Below are 15,876 nucleotides of genomic sequence, written 5' to 3'. Positions count from 1 at the left end.
TATTAGGGCAGCATTCTGCTTCACAAATTAGTTCTGCTGAGAAGCTGGGTCTGTTGGTACAACTGATCTGCTTCTGCTGGTTGTGCTGGCTTGTTCGAAGTGAGCTGAGCTAATGCAAATCCTTAGCTATATGTTCAGACACATAGCACAGATGAATGAATACCTGCTGCATTGTAACACTGTTTCGAGGACGCCTGCATTTTTTTATATCTGCTTTGTTTAACTTCTCCTTTATAACTGGCCTCAGTGATCATGAGAGCTCATGGCTTTGCTATTTCATTTATATTTCTCTTAAACAGTGAAGGAAACTTGAAATTCACTGTTTTGGGATCAGAGTCCAACTCCTATAGGAAAGGAGGTTTTTTATAACCATTTACTTAAGCCTTCAATTTTTCTGTCTCCAATTTTACCTCTTCCATTGTGCTCTTATTCAGTCCTTATTGCCATTCTCAAAAACTGACTAATTTAGGCAAATTTGCACGTGTTCGGGCACATCTTTGACATTTGAGAGATATCTCCACTAAAAAATTTCAAGTCTTTTCCTTAAAGTTCTTGGGAGTGAGAGTGCTTTTAAGCCACTGTAGTTGAAAGATTTCTTTTAATTATTATTATTTTTTAGCAGAGATAAACCATTTTGTCTCTTTTCACTTTTAAAATATTTTTGCAAAGTTTAAACATACGTGAAGGTACATACGAAACCTGCAAATGAGATGAAAGACAATGGGTAAAATGTGAGAGAATAAGAGCAAACTCTTCATGTTCCCCTTTCCAGAAGAACATATTTAGAGGTCAGAGTAGCCAACATAATTGATTCCTGCCAGAGGCAGTATGAATTTATATCTTTACCCTTGACTTGACTTTTAGCCTATATTTATTTAGCCATTTAAATTGTTGTAGCCATTTCTTTTGACCATCCCCTTGGCAGTCTCATTGTTGACACTTACACTTCACTTCCTCCGCGTTTGAAGTCATAATGGCTGGAAATATGTTTGAAATAAAGCGTGTAGGCTACGACTAAATACTGCGTCACTCTAACTCCAAGTGTTAATGCTTTCTCAGTTAAAGCAAGCATTGTGTCGTATAAGGTATATTTCCTGATGGGGAAGTTCTGTCTAAATATTTAAATTGTAATCTTCACACTATTTTAGCTGTGATATGCAAACATACTGTTTTAAAGATGCAATTAAGGGTGTTAAGAGAGCCAAGTTGATTTTAAGGTGGCCGGAAGATAAATTAAAGGAATCCGATTGCCTTTTATTGAAGGGGAGAGGGATCAATGTTCGGAAAAAGAATTTTGAAAATGAACAAGCCAAGCTATCATTCCCCCAGAGATCCTATTATTTAATGTATCTGCTTTGTTTTTCAAACGTTTCCTTTTAAAGTGTTTTAGAATTGATCAGAATCCCATTGTGTTTGAAAACCAGGCAAAATTACAGTGCCAGCAGAACTCATTCACTGATGTGGAGGTCCAGCAACATACTGTAGGGAGGAGCATGCGTTCCCTAGCAGCATTGAGATGGCTGTAAAATACCCTGTCCTTCCAACGACTCTCTTTGAGCTGAACTACTTTTTTTTTTTTTTTTTTTTTTTTTTATCTAGCAAGGCTAGGCAGTGGTCATTGAGGACTGCAGGTGTTTTACATCTGAGTAAGATTTCAGGATTAATCCCTAAGTCCCATCCCCTTAATGAAGTAAGAAGCAAGGCAATTAGAGGTTAGATGCTTGAGAGTTAAATGTTTTAATCCCCAGTATCCGGGTGGTTACCCTTCAGCATGGAACCACAGCTCAGCTGTTTGCTATCGAAGCTCCTGTGCTCCACAGTCACAGTCCAGAGAACAGAGCATAGGTCACTCTTTCTCTCAAAGCATCTTTCTTGTAAAGATCTGCTGCTGAATGGGTTTCCTGTAATTTACACAGTAGTTTAACAGCTAAGGAACTCACCAGGATGCTCGAGAGCTGAATTTGTTGTTTAGTAATTGCTGCTTCTAAGCTATAGCTTAGCGGAGAGCACCTTAGTCCTCTGCTTAGGTGGAGATAGTTTCACTGTATAGAAAATAATGCCAAGATTCATAGTCCAAAGGGTACAGGTAGAATGCCAAGTGCTGTACTGTATTTACCAGCCTTCAGGTACACAATCACTCACTCATGGTTTTGGGCCTGGCCCAACCTTTCCGTCCCTTTTCCTTCTCAACATGCTCTGCACTCGTGCTCCATTTTCCTTTTGTTCTTAGATACCTTGCTTGGAAGAACACCAAGTTTCAGGCTCTCAGGGAGACCTGGACATTAAGTTATTCAGGCATCTCAAATCTCTGTAACTTCTGGGTACGCGCAAGAAGCGGCCTTTATGCTAAGGGAACTTCAAAGTGAGAAAGTGAGACCCTGAAAAAACTCACATGCCTTTGAAGACGACAGTTTGGTGACAGATGGGCAGAGCCTTCTAGGAAAGGGGTTTTGATCAGAGGAGGGGTCAAAGACAAGGGCACTGGAGTAATTTAAAAGTTACTGGTTTCTCAATTGAAAGCAGCTGTTTCTCAGTCAATGGGCAGTAATCAGCCATTTGTATGCCCCTGAGCCCTTGCAGGGGTAGACTGAGCAGGTGTAACTGTGACTGGTGGTGGCTGTACTGTGTTGCGTGGTAATGTGTACCTGTCAAAACTGCACATCACCCCCCCGCCTTTGTTTTCCAGCCCTAGGGAATCTGGCACCAGTTCCCAGAGCAGATTCAAGATAACTGTGTCAGGGACCAGTGCTCCCTGTATGTTACTGTCAAGAGCTGGATACCTTCTGATGGAAATCCATGTCTTGTTCTGGGAATCATTAACTCAGAATTGGGAAGAATCTGTTGGAACAGTGACTGAGTGCACAAGTGTTTTCAGACCTGCACAGTTTTTTGCTCACTTTCTTTTCCTTGTTCTGACTGATGAACACTTTAGTTACCACATTAAAAGCGGAATAGTGTCAGCAGGAGGCTGTGCTGCTTTGGGGACTTGCCCAGAGGCAGGCTGCTAAGGGTTGCACAGCTGTGAGGCCGGGAGCGTGGGCAGTAACATGCCGGGTGCTTTCTGGCAACTGCAGCAGTCGGACAGACTCCTCAGCTTTGGGATGAGTAACTTGATGCTGCAGTCCATTTGCATCTCCATCACCATTCCCTCTCTGCATAGCCCCCCAACTCTACAGGCATTTCCTAATTCCGAACAGGATCAGCAGATGCACTGCACCTCCCTTGTAAGATAATCGCTACTGGGGGTTGAAACAGAAATACCACTATAAAACAGCAAGAAGATCTCAGTAACATCTTTTCAGTTGTTTCCGCTTTGCAGGGAGTGCCTGTATGTGTGGAGTTCTGTCTAGTACAGCATGCTGCTAGACACTGGCGTGCTTCTGCTGCTGTTTACTGTCCAAAACATCATAAAGACTGCAACTGCTGTGATTTTGAAGGGTCTGTAGCTATAGTTTTGGGAAATGTCTTTTGCTGTGGGCTTTTTCCCCCCAGTAAACTCATATGAAACTTGTTGCCTCAGGAGAGCAAGTCAAATGAATTTATAAGAGGCTGTACGCTGTCGTATAGCAACATTTCAGCCTTATGCTTAGGGGAAATTGACTGCAAGGATGAGGAAGCAGAGCCATGTATCTGCAGTGGTTGTGGCTGGATTTCTCATCCCATTGCTTTCCACTGAAGCGTTAAATACTGACTACTGCTGGGGACAGGATATTAAACTTGGTGCAATCGTGTATGTGCTTCTCAGAGCTTTTGCATCCTAAGAGGTGAATGAACTCCCTTATTATAAAACTTCTGTCCTAGTCCTTGTAATTAAATAATACCATAAAAATGTTGTATAATGTATCTGTAACTTCTAGTTTTGACTTACAAAGGCAAGTTTAAACCTGCCCATAACTCCCTCCTGCTGTGCTTAGGAGCTGGCAGACAAGGTAAAATGCTTTGTCAGCAAAGCAAACCACATAATTAGAACTAACTTTCTGTTGCACTGGGATGAAACCATGAGATTCTTGCCACCTCAGTCCTAGGATTTCCTGTAGACAGACTTTAATGTTTGCTGAATTGTCATTTTGAATTAGTCCTAGAGGCTCTGTAACCTGGTAAGCCTATCAATTTTTTTAATATTTTTTTTTTTAGCCCTCAGCTTCACATACCCACCCTTATCCTGTTCTAGCTTCATTTAAAGCCAAAAGTTGGTTGCGAACCTCTTCATGCTGTCGCTTTGCTTTTTCCAGGAACAAAACTGCTGCTGGGGCTTGAAGAGAGCTATAGGATGCATAGGAGACATTGAAAATACTTGGTACTAAACCAAGCGTGAGCAAAGATAGCAGAGGATCTACTGAAGTGCTGTGCTTACAGGGTCAGAACATAGCAGCTGCATCACTGAGACTACCTCTGTATTAGTTAGAAAGATAAGAAAGGTGCAGGCTAAGGACAGTGTTCTCTGGCATCTGCTGCCAAGTGGCAGGGTACTGTTCTCGTCCGCAGTGCCTAAGCTGTCAGCCCTCTGCCAAAACCCAGGTGCCCTCATCCAGCCTGCCTGCTGGGAATGGTTCTGGCACCTGCTTCATCCTGCGTTATCCAGGAGAGCGTGAGGTGGCCCGGGCCAAAGCTCTGAAATGTGCTAATTGTTAAACAGTATGGCCAGTACTGGAGTCTCTGCCTGAACCTTGCCTCACGTACTAGTAGTCATTTAGGCCAGCTTATGTTAGCTTCCTGACGGATTTTTTTTTTTTTTTAAAACGTATGAACATAGAAATGTTGGTTGGGAGGGGGCTCTGGAGGTTATCTAGTCCAGCTTCCTGGGTGGAGCAGAATGCAGCTGGCTCGCAATTAATGAGTCCTAAGGTAGCTACAGGGAGGTAAAAAGTTCTTTTTCAGTGAGGAATGCAATTGTATTTTTTTTCTTGCTTTCAGTGGTAAGTTGATAGTGCTAGGTTGTGTGTCCCACTCAGTGAGTCTAGCATGTCATCAATCCAAGGCAAACTTTTTGCCTGGATAAGTTATCAGCACTGCTTGCCTCTGCAGTGCTGCAGGCGGCGTGGTGGCAGCTGCGTGTCCTCTGAGCAAGCTCCAGCTGTCCTTGATCTCTCCTCAGTTAGTTACGGGTACACTTTCTCCTTAATTACGTGCAATTCATGTTATATTTCTACCTCTGCTGGTAAATTTCTGCTTGGATACTTTGTTTTATAATCTTCTGCTCAACCTCAGGAGTATATTAGGTATCTCATTTCTTAACGTGGGAAGGAGAGTGTTTTGGAGGCGATTGGTGTCTCTGACTGGAGTGAGGAATTTCTGAATTCCAGGCATTTATTGAGCACTAACTTGTTATACAGTCTTTGTGACCTCATTGTCTTTTATCTGTTCATAATATTAGAATTATCAGATGGATTTCTTACAGGGGTGACATTGACACTAATTAGATCACATATGTTTGGTAATGGGAACTGTAGTGTTCAGAATGATTTCTTCTTACTTGATTTCATCCCTGATTGTGAACATTTCTTCCTCCTGTGGCAGCCAAGGGAGGGACCAAGTGAGAGTGTTTGCAAAGAAACTCCCGTTTTTTCCTTGTTTGAAATTTCAAAACATAATCAAGAAATCGGGGATGCTATCAACATCAGAATAGGAAAAATACTTCCCAAAAGCAATCCATTACACATTACTATAGCAATATAACCATCTCCATACACGTCAAGTTAGAGTATGACTTTTGATGTAGTTTTTTTTCTTTCCTATGGCTTCAGTCTCCTAATTAATTATATTTAGTTTCATACTAAATGGTTATTCAAGACCAGAAGTGGCAGCTTATTGATATTTCTAAGTAAAAATTACTTTGGAGATTATGACTGCATATTCTGCAGTTGGATGTTTCAGTGCCTCATTGCCTCTGTTCCTGTTACAGGTGCATGTGACAGCATTGCAGCGATGAGTGGAATTTTAAAGAGGAAGTTTGAAGAAGTTGATGGCACCTCACCTTGTCCCTGTGTGTGGGAATCAGATGATGACATTTCTAGCAGTGAAAGTGCTGACAGTGGTGATAGTGTCAATCCATCCACTTCTAATCATTTTACCCGTAAGTACTGAAGTGGTTCATCTAAAGAATTCTTCCTGTTCCTCAAAATAAATTATATTTTATGGTTAGATAAACACGATTTTAAATTGAACAGATGATAAAATGGACTCTCTGTGGTGTTCAGTTTGTGACTTGCTCATAACAATTTTGCAAACTATGTAAAACTATTTGTCATTGTAAAAATTTGAAATCACTTGGAAGTCCTTACCTGTTTACTATTTGAATTATGTAGCTGTTTGTAGTTAGTGTTGGGAGTTGTACTTAAGGTATTTCAAACAGGTACTGTAGGGAAGGCACTTTAGATAAGTTTATTTTCCTTAGATAAGTGTAGTGCAGCTGACAGCTATCTGCAGTATTGTATTGGTGAGAGTTCTTCTCCAAAGAAAATAATAAGCTTTCTTTTATTTGGAATTGAGGAACATCGTGTGCGGCACAGATGATTACGATACTTTCTACACATAGGGGAGGGTGTCTCTGTACTCAGCAATGGTTTTATGTAAAGATAAGAATTTGGTTTTAATTTAGCAAAGCGATATATGTAGCATATATATCTCAGAAGAATGAATTTATGGTTTATATTTGTAGTTTATGATACTTGTTTTAGGTGGTTATACTGTTTTGATAGTGAACTGCAGGTTTTAAAAAGCAGGGCTTTGCCTGTTTCAACTCTGTTGCATATGGATCTCCCCCCTGGAGTTAGTGCTTATAAGGCTGTTTTCTTAAGTCTGTGGGCCAAGGAGCAGGTGAGGCTCCTCACCACTGCCCGCACACTATGTGATCCTGTGGTTTAGATTGTGCCTAGAAATCACGTTTGTAGCATGTGATATGAATGTTCTTATAACTGATTCGTCTACCAAATGCCGCTGTGCAGTTTGAGCAAGGGTTTGGATATGAGGGTCTGAATCCTCTTTGCTCTGGTATGGAGCACTCCTGTGCAAAGGGTTACACAGGCACAACTTTACAAATGTGTTTACATGGAGCAATCTTGATGTGGTATGTTATATTTAAGATGCAGTACTAGCAGGGGACCTGTTTTATTGAAAGGCCACAAAGGAGTAAGTGACCCAGTAAATCTCTTTTGTAGTATTAAGAAATAGCTTGGTGATAATATTATCTGCAGGCTAATCTTTTAACTTTTGCATCTGTTTAAGGACTTAGTTGATCATTCATCATAGACTGAAAGCAGTCCTTTTACATCAAACAGTCATTGCCACCCACATAGGAGACAGCAATTTTATTGTGAATACACAGATAACACAAAGGAGTCTAAGGGAGAAACTTATACATGCATGTAACAATGAGCTTTGAAGTTGACAAAATAAATAATTTAGGTTTTGAATAAAATCTGTAAGGGAAACTATAGTATTTCAGACTTATGATTAATGACCTATATAATTGAGATATTTGTGGCTAGAGTAATAAATGTTTATATGTGTGCACACATATATAGAAATTGTACATATTAACTTTTTAAAAATACATATATATCAGTTGGTGATATGGAAATAGAGTAAATTGTTTGCATGTGCATTGATACTACTTTTTAAAAAGTACTGTCTTTAGTATAGATGCAGTAATCTCAGTATTATATAATACCAGTTTGGAAAGAAAATAACTGAACAGGTGGCCTTGGTGCTGCCTTTGAATAGGCAAATCTCAAGGTCCTCAAGGCCAAGAGTTTTGGAGACTAGTTTCTATGCCACTGGAACGTGACATCTTTCAGTGTCTGATATTCTGCTTTGCTCGTACTGTAATATGGTGTACTTGCAGGAGCTTGATAAAGGTGATATTTTTTTGTTAAGAAAACAGAGAAGGTTGATGCTCAGATGAAGTACAGAATGGAAAGGTGGTTTTATCCCTACCTAGTTACTTGCATCTTGCACGCAGACTCTCTTGTAGTGTGCCTCATTGTTTTGTAACTTTACCAAGGACACTCCATGTTGCATCTGATGGGAAAGTCAAATTTTGTTAATTTATTGTTAAAATGCTGCAAGTGAGATTTTGCACCTTCTTCTTTCTTAATATTAAAGCATATCAGTTACTTACATGTTTGCACAATCAACATCTACCAACGTTAGAAAAATCACTTAGCTAGCTTAGGCACAGCTGCTATATATAAGAGCAACTCTGCACTAAAAAGGCGAGTCTTAGCGACGATGTGTATGATAGTAAAAGTTAATTTGTGTTTGCAATAAAAATTAATCATGTTTATATTTAAAATAAATGTAAAGGAGTAAAGATACTTGGCGAATGCTGAAAGATGTTTTTAACTTGATAACTGACTACCTCTAGAAAAAACAGGGGGTTTGTTGAGATTGGATTTTTATTTTGTTTTATTCTTCTCACGTTTTCTTGAGTCTTCATGTGCCTTAATTCTCGAAAGAATGTTTTAATTGGACAATTGGTGAAATTTTTATGCACACAGGATTTATTTTCATTTTGGTTTGTATTAGTTGATTGACATCAGTTGTGTGTGTGATGTTGGATGCTCTTCAGGGCAGGAGCACTTTTCTTTGTTTGTACTTAAATTATTTTTTAAAAAAAACTTTCACATTTTTCAAACAATATCGTTTGAAAACACTTAGTTTGAGTTCTAGGAAGTGATAAAAAATTAACTGATCCTACTGAGGTGCTTGGCCTTGTATTGTCAAAGCAGAATATGTGCAAATTGTCAATATTCGTATCTCATGAATACAGGTGTCTTAACAGAGCTACTGAGTGATGCTCACTTGAACACTACATGCAGATGTGTTGTACAATAACAAAACTGTTAACAGTGTACACTGCAAGGTGTTTTGTTCATTCTTTAAACAAATTCGTCTCCCAAAATATAAAAGCTTTCCAACGTTGAATATTTGAATCCCTACTTTTAAGGGCATATGGCAAGGAAGAGTTCTGTGAGACTTATTCAGTAAACAGACTGAAAAGAGCCAGTGCAGAGGAAAGGCTGGCCAGATTCCTTGCCTCTGTTACAAGCCTGAGTACCTCCTTGGTGGAGGTTATCTTTCTAAGCTATTTCCTGACACTTTGTACCGTTTTCTTTTCTACTTTGTGAGACACTGTCTGATCCTGTGTACTGTATTCCTTATGGTCCATTTCCATATAAGTAAATCCGAAGTTCAGTATAAACTCTCTTTTACTGACTGGAAATGTGCAGGTTGTGGTGACTTGCAGTCAAGACCAAGATCTATATGTTAATTCTTTAACTGAGCTTTTAAAAAAAGCCTAACTTGGTCCTTTAAGTCTTATTTTCCTTTCTAATTGACCTGACAAAGGGGTAATTTTTTAATCACATGCAGCTACAACTCTTTCAGTGCTTCAGCAAGCTGGCAGTTTGCGTATAAATCTATCTAGAATAGCTGATGCATCTCAGTATTTACACAACCCTTGAAACAATATGTATTGGGTCAGATAAACAAGAACCTTTCAGATATCCTGCTCCATTACCCTTAAGGTCAGTTTAACCTGCCAGCTAAATGAGGCACACAGCTGCTGTGGATCATTCAGGTGGGGCACAACCACCAGAAGATAGCTTTGATCTCAACAATTAACCCTGTAGTGTGATGGCAGAAAAAACATGACTGAGACATCCCTAAGTGCTATCCATTGTGATTACTACACAGGGATAAGTACAGAGTTTCTTTAACAATATATCCATTTAAATAAATCAAGACAGCAACAACAACAAAAAATCCCTAGCCTTTAGATGCTAGATCCCAAAGCATCTTTTTCTGAGTCAGGAAATGAAATTACAGTCCATAAAGCGTAGACAACTGTTACCAGGTTCATAACCAAAAGATAAATAAATGCAGTATTTTCTCAGTCAGGTATGTGTGGGTATACACATTGCACATTTTTAAATCTCTTATCAAATGGTGATGGAGTGCCTTCATTACTACTGGCAGATATACCATCTTTTTTACTTACTTTCTTAGTCATCTTAGAATGGTTAGAGTTGGAAGGGACCTTGAAGATCATCTAGTTCAACTCCACTGCCATGGGCAGCAACACCTCCCACCAGACCAGGTTGCTCAAAACCCCACCCAGCCTGGCCTTGAACGTTTCCAGGGATGGAGCATCCACAGCTTCCCTGGGCAACCTGTGCCAGTGTCTCATGCCCTCATAGTGAAAAATTTCTTCCTGATACCTAATGTAAATACACTTTCTTCCAGTTTGAAGCCATTACCCCTTATCCTGTCACTACACAACGTTGTAAAAAGTGCCTCCCCAGCTTTCCTGTAGGTGCCCTTCAGGTACTGGAAATCTGCTATAAGATATCCCCAGAGCCTTCTCTTGTCCAGGCTGAACAAATCCAACTCTCTCAGCCTGTCTTCATAGTAGAGGTGCTCCAGCCCTCTGATCATGGCCCTCCTCTGGACTTGCTCCAACAAGTCCATGTCCTTCTTATGTTGGGGGCTCCTGAGCCGGACACCGTTCTCCAGGTGGGGTCTCATGAGAGTGGAGTTAGAGGGGCAGAATCACCTCCCTCGACCTGCTGGCCACGCTTCTTGTGATGCAGCCCAGGATGTGGTTGGCTTTCTGGCCTGCGAGCACACATTGCCAGGTCATGTTGAGCTTTTTGTCAACCCAACAGCCCCAAGTCCTTCTCCTCAGGGCTGCTCTCAATCCATTCTCTGCCCAGCCTGTATTTTTGCTTGGGATTGCCCTGACTCATGTGCAGTCTACTGAGGTCATTTCAGTATGATCCAGCAGGCCATTAGTCATGGATGCCCAAGCGTATCACTAACCAGGCCACATACCTGTCCCATTTCACGGCCCCTCCTCCATATCAGAAAGAGGGGTGTTTATCTTCAGGTAGCAGTCTCACCATGCGTATACACTATTAGTCAGGACTAAGAATATTTTTCCCCTTTTTCCTTAGAAGTACATGGAATACAGGGCAGGAGCACACTGAATGCCATTTCAGCTCCTTTAAATTGCCCTGTTGAGCTAGGGCACCCCGCTGCTGTGTTTCATCAGCTCCACAGCACATTGACTGGAATTGCTGTTCAGGATGTCAGTACAATGCCCCGACAGTTCCTGCACTTGTGTCTGCTGAGAGACTCTGTGTTCCGCGCTTCAGCTCAGGTCTGGGGGATTCTTCCTGCCTTGTGGAGGTACCTGCCCCTAAATGCTTGATCTGTTTTTCTGATAAAGAAAAATAACCAAATTTAAGTCGCAGAATTGCTTGCAATTGAAAGACCTGGGAAGACCTCATCAAGTCCTGTGTTTTGCACTTTGTTGCTGGTAAAAGCTCCCCATACCACTTTAATCAGATATGCATCTTTTAAGAAACATACTTTGAGGAGCTGCTGCTTTCCTCTGCCTTTGCAACTTAAGTGCAGTGTGGCTGAAACTTTCAGAGTAATGCCTTTATTGCAGAGGCTTCTCTTCTTCACCTGCAGAGGCAGGTGACATCTCCAGCACCAGCTCATCTGACAAGGTGATCAACAGGAGGCAGAACCATCACACAGTCTAATCCATATCCTCCATCAGTTATCTGTATCTTGCCATTAACATTATCATTGTCATTAGCAAGGTGATCCTGCAGCCAGCCATAATCATAGGTCATGTCATTCTGCTAATTAAGGTACTGTCTTTAAGAGTATTGGATGCCTTAGGGTCATGGTGAATGTGGCCGGTCAGTAAGGGTTCTGAGAAAACCCTTCGGGCCCTAAATGCTTTTGCCATCTCTCGATTTTACCATTAAAGATAACAAGGAATTTGAAAATACATCCCCATTGCACTCCATTCTGTAGGCCCTTAAAAGTACTGGTTTTGAATATTCTAGAGTCAATAACATTGAGATTGCCTCATCTGTGTGGCAATGCAGAACTTGGAAGAAGGTATCAAATCTTTCCAAATCCTTAGGAAGGTCTAGCTTCTCTTAAATTATCTTTCTGTAAAGGATAAAGTTTTATTTGGTGTGAGGTCAGTAGCACAAGGCATGACCTGAGCTTTAAGCTTAAGCTGGATGTTTAAGTGCTGGTTAATTCTAGAAATCTAAATGAGTTAAAGTGGTGATGCTGGCTTATTGCGGGAAAACACTTAGAAGGTGTAGCTAAATGCAGGCATTCTTTTTTCATGACATCTTGCAATTATTTATATCGCCTGCAACCAGGCTTGGAATTTCCTTGTTAATGAGGAATACATTTTTGTCATTGTTTGTTAACTCACATTGTGAAATGCAAACAGGTTGAGAGATTCTTGGTTTTGATTTTTAAATAAGTCAGCTCATCTGGGCAGTAAAAACCAAGAAATGCAAAGAAATTCTGTGAAATGTATTGCAATGTCTTTGCTTCAACACTCATACAGAATGACAGGGCAGGGTATGCCATGACAGGATCTTGCCTGCTGTCTTTCATCTGGAATAACGACTTTTGTAGAGGGAGTTTTTAAAAAAAATGTAGAGCGGGGTTAGGAGGCAGGTTCCCACAGGTTTTTAGAAGGATTTATGCAACTAATTCTACTTCTATATTTTTGACATTTTCTCCTCTAAATTGGTGCATTTCATATATTATACAAACAGAGGGACAGGTCTTGCCTTATGTGATGTTTATGTTGGCTTAGGTAACATATAAACAGTTTTTTTATTTATTGAAGATGTTCATGATAGATATGCAAAATATGTTTGCAAATGCAAAGTCACGGACAGCTAAATGGGTATTTGTGTTTGTTTCAAATGGCTATTCACAGAAGTCTGCCATAAGATGGGGCAAAGGATTGCCTGTAGTGTCTTAGGAGAGTCCAGCAAATACAGTTGTTAGCATGGGTATTCCTGCAAGGATCCGCAGTAGTGGCTTTCCTCCTCGCACCGTTCCGAGCTGGGGCCAAGGTCAGAAATACTCATCTACGAAACAGCAGCTGGCGTGTAGAGTGGCTGGTGAGGCAGAGAGCAGTTAGGCGTCTGCCATTCTCCCCGCAGGCTGATGGTATTTGCAGAGCGGAGAAACTGGACTAGTATGATGAATGTCACAGAAAAGTGTTCTGGAGACAGAGGGTGCTGAGGAAGTAAACTTAAAGCTTTCACTGAAATTTTAGAAGTAAAATTCCAGCTTTTAGCATGCATCCCAAGAATTTAACATTTCTGTGAGATTTTAGACAAAACTCTGACAGTGAAGTAAAATGTTTAACTGAAGTATGAATGAAAAACCTCTCCTGTTCGTGTCAAACTCGTCTATGAGCTAGTATTTTTCAAAAACCTTTTCAAATGTGACATAAATAAATGTAGCATTAGGCAAGCGTTCCCATCAAGCCCCTCCTGTGAGGTGAATTTGGTTCTGGCTTTACTCGAGAGGAAGGAGCAGAGAAACGCTGTTAGGGTACGTGTTGCTGTTCCACAGCATTGTCCCATTCCTGTCTGATTTCCACTCAATTCCCGCCTTTCTGAGTCTGCAATTCCCTTCAAAACTTCCAGGTTCGAATTTATTCCGGAAGATGCCTCCCTGCCCTCAAGCCCACGTTTCTTTGTGAGGGTGTGTTGTATGTCACAGCATTTCCTCTTAATGTGGACTTCCAGCAAGTAGGAAAAATGTTTCATTGTTAAGAGATTAAATTTTTAAATGTAGTGTATGGAGACTATTAGAAAAATATCTTTGGGGAAGCAGTGGGATAGAAGGAGAGGTACGAGACAGAGGTAGAAGCAACGCCTGGAGTATGACCTATTCCCAAGTTTTTGCTTCCTATGAAGATTGCGAAGCGAGCTGGCTTTTATCAGTGATGTTCTGGCCTGGATTAACGTGATGGATTAGGTTTTGCTGTTCTGTGGTGTTAAACTTGATGAAACTGTGCGTGGGAAAGTCATGAAGCAGGTGGAGAATGGTGTTAATCCTTCTTGCCATAGTGGTTTATGTGGCACTAAGAGTATGTAGACAAATGGGTAGCAGAGGATAAGAAAAACAGCATTTCCTCTGGTCTAAGATAGAACTTTAATCCAAAAGGCTGCTTCATACACGTTTTTTGAAATTTTCGTGTGCCTAAGATATTGCTGCACTAGTGACAATGAATTGCTTTGCCCTCATCGATGCAAGAGTGCTAGGAATCTGCCGGGTAGCCATATGGTTCAAATTTATTGTAATGTGTCTTTGACATCAGGAGAATAGCTGAGACAGCAGAAGAAAGTGCTTATGTCTTGGAGTTCGGCCAGAAGTGAGATTATTTATGTTTCGTAATCAAAGAACTACCAGTTTTGTCAGTTAAAAATGTTTGAAAAACATGACGGGCTTAATATGTTATTTTTATCAGAATTTTGTAAAATTAGGAAGCAGACTTTGCATTTTATAGACGAATACAGCCACAGTGGGGTCTCTTCCCATGTGTGTTGGGGGGTTGGGTTCCGTTTTGGCTGCTAAACGCACAGAAGGAAGTGCTCTGTCTTTCACAGGTTTCACACGGCGGTAGCGCCACTGCCCAGAGAGCAAAATGAGGCTGTTCAAAGGTGAATGAAAAGTGCGGCCATATAGTACATTATATATATGTGACAGCAATAAAAACTTTGTTTCAGTCTGCTAGCACATTATTATTGTTGCCTGCCTATTTAATCAGTTACAATTTATTCATATACAAATGAGACTTAGATGATTCTCGTAAGGATGCACTGGACTGCTAGCGCAAATATTGATTTTCCACTTTGGAAAATTACTTTTCTTGGGAGTTGGATGGGCCCATGACGACATCTGTTAGCAAGACATAAGAAATGTATTATGAATGAATGCGATAAAACCTGGATTTTTCAAATGCAGAAAGAGTTGGGGGGGTTGCATCTTTAATTTTTCACAAATTCACAAATAGGTAAATCATGGTTATTCTCAGGGGAGAGAGCAGAAAATGCAGCCGGAGAAGGAAGGGGCACCAGAAACGGCTTCAGATTATACCAGCTCTAGAAGGAGGCGTTGGCTGGGGATGTTGGGTGCAGGCGGCACCCGCCAGCGTCTTCCCCATATGCCTGTCTGGGCTGGGGACTTCCTAGCTCTGTTGGTCCCCATGGGTGGGAAGGACTAGCAGATAAACAGCTCACCCGCTCGTGCAGAAGTCAGTAGGAAACTCCTCTGCTTCTAGCTTTCCACTCTGTGCTTTGACAATACCTTGGTATGGCGTAGGGAGAGGAAAGGACACGGGGTTTTAGAAGTTAGAGAGCTGCTGATACATAGTTTCGAATAACCTGTGGAAAATGAGCTAGTAATAAAATTCTTCAGTTTCCCAGTAATATGTAAAATGAAAACAAAATTTTTTGCACTTACCTTCTGTATTGCAAATAAAATTTAATCATTGTGATCCTGTTGGTAGGAATAAGGTGAAGGTAACCATTGTTTGCAACTAAGCAGCAGGACTTGGTATTTTCTTCCATATAACCACAACGCTAAGGAGACACTCTCTAACCATAGCGTTCTAGTTATATGAAAATATATTACAAAAATATTGACACTGATTTGTTACAAATCTGTGTATTGCTACATCTTTCTTCACCCTTGTCTATTCACACATTCCTCTAGACATATGTTTAAGCTTTTCTGCTGTATAAATTGCTTCATTCTCTTTTATTAACTGTTGATGAACAAAGGCCCTTCTTTATTCTCTAACCTCATGTGGCTTGAATGGCTCTCATTTTTCTTACCTTCTTCATTGAGGAGTCTTTCTCCATACCCAGAAAGTATTTCCTCACTTGCTATGTGCGTTTGGTGACAGAATTCCAGCACAGATCAATGCTTTGTACAACATACTTTAGCCAGGATTAATCTGACAGGGAAGTTTTATTGTCAAACCACTATTCGTAATATTTGGCCTTCTCCCATTAATCGTCATTG

At 40.7% G+C, this 15,876-nt stretch overlaps 1 protein-coding gene across 1 annotated transcript in view; it reads left to right on the top strand.

Annotated features, from left to right (window-relative positions):
• Nucleotides 1–252: 252 nt before the first annotated feature.
• CSRNP3 (cysteine-serine-rich nuclear protein 3) overlaps nt 253–15,876 on the top strand; it is a 31,818-nt gene continuing 16,194 nt past the window's right edge. Inside the window, exons 1-2 of the mRNA XM_009894602.1 lie at nt 253–265; nt 5,903–6,073. Coding sequence (XP_009892904.1) covers nt 253–265; nt 5,903–6,073 — 184 coding nt within the window. The remainder of the gene's footprint in view (nt 266–5,902; nt 6,074–15,876) is intronic.

The sequence above is a fragment of the Charadrius vociferus genome, unplaced genomic scaffold, assembly GCF_000708025.1.
Source record: "Charadrius vociferus isolate BGI_N301 unplaced genomic scaffold, ASM70802v2 scaffold161, whole genome shotgun sequence".
Taxonomy (NCBI): domain Eukaryota; kingdom Metazoa; phylum Chordata; class Aves; order Charadriiformes; family Charadriidae; genus Charadrius; species Charadrius vociferus.
The sequence above is the reverse complement of the archived record's forward strand: the minus strand, read 5'-3'. Positions and strand labels throughout refer to the sequence as shown.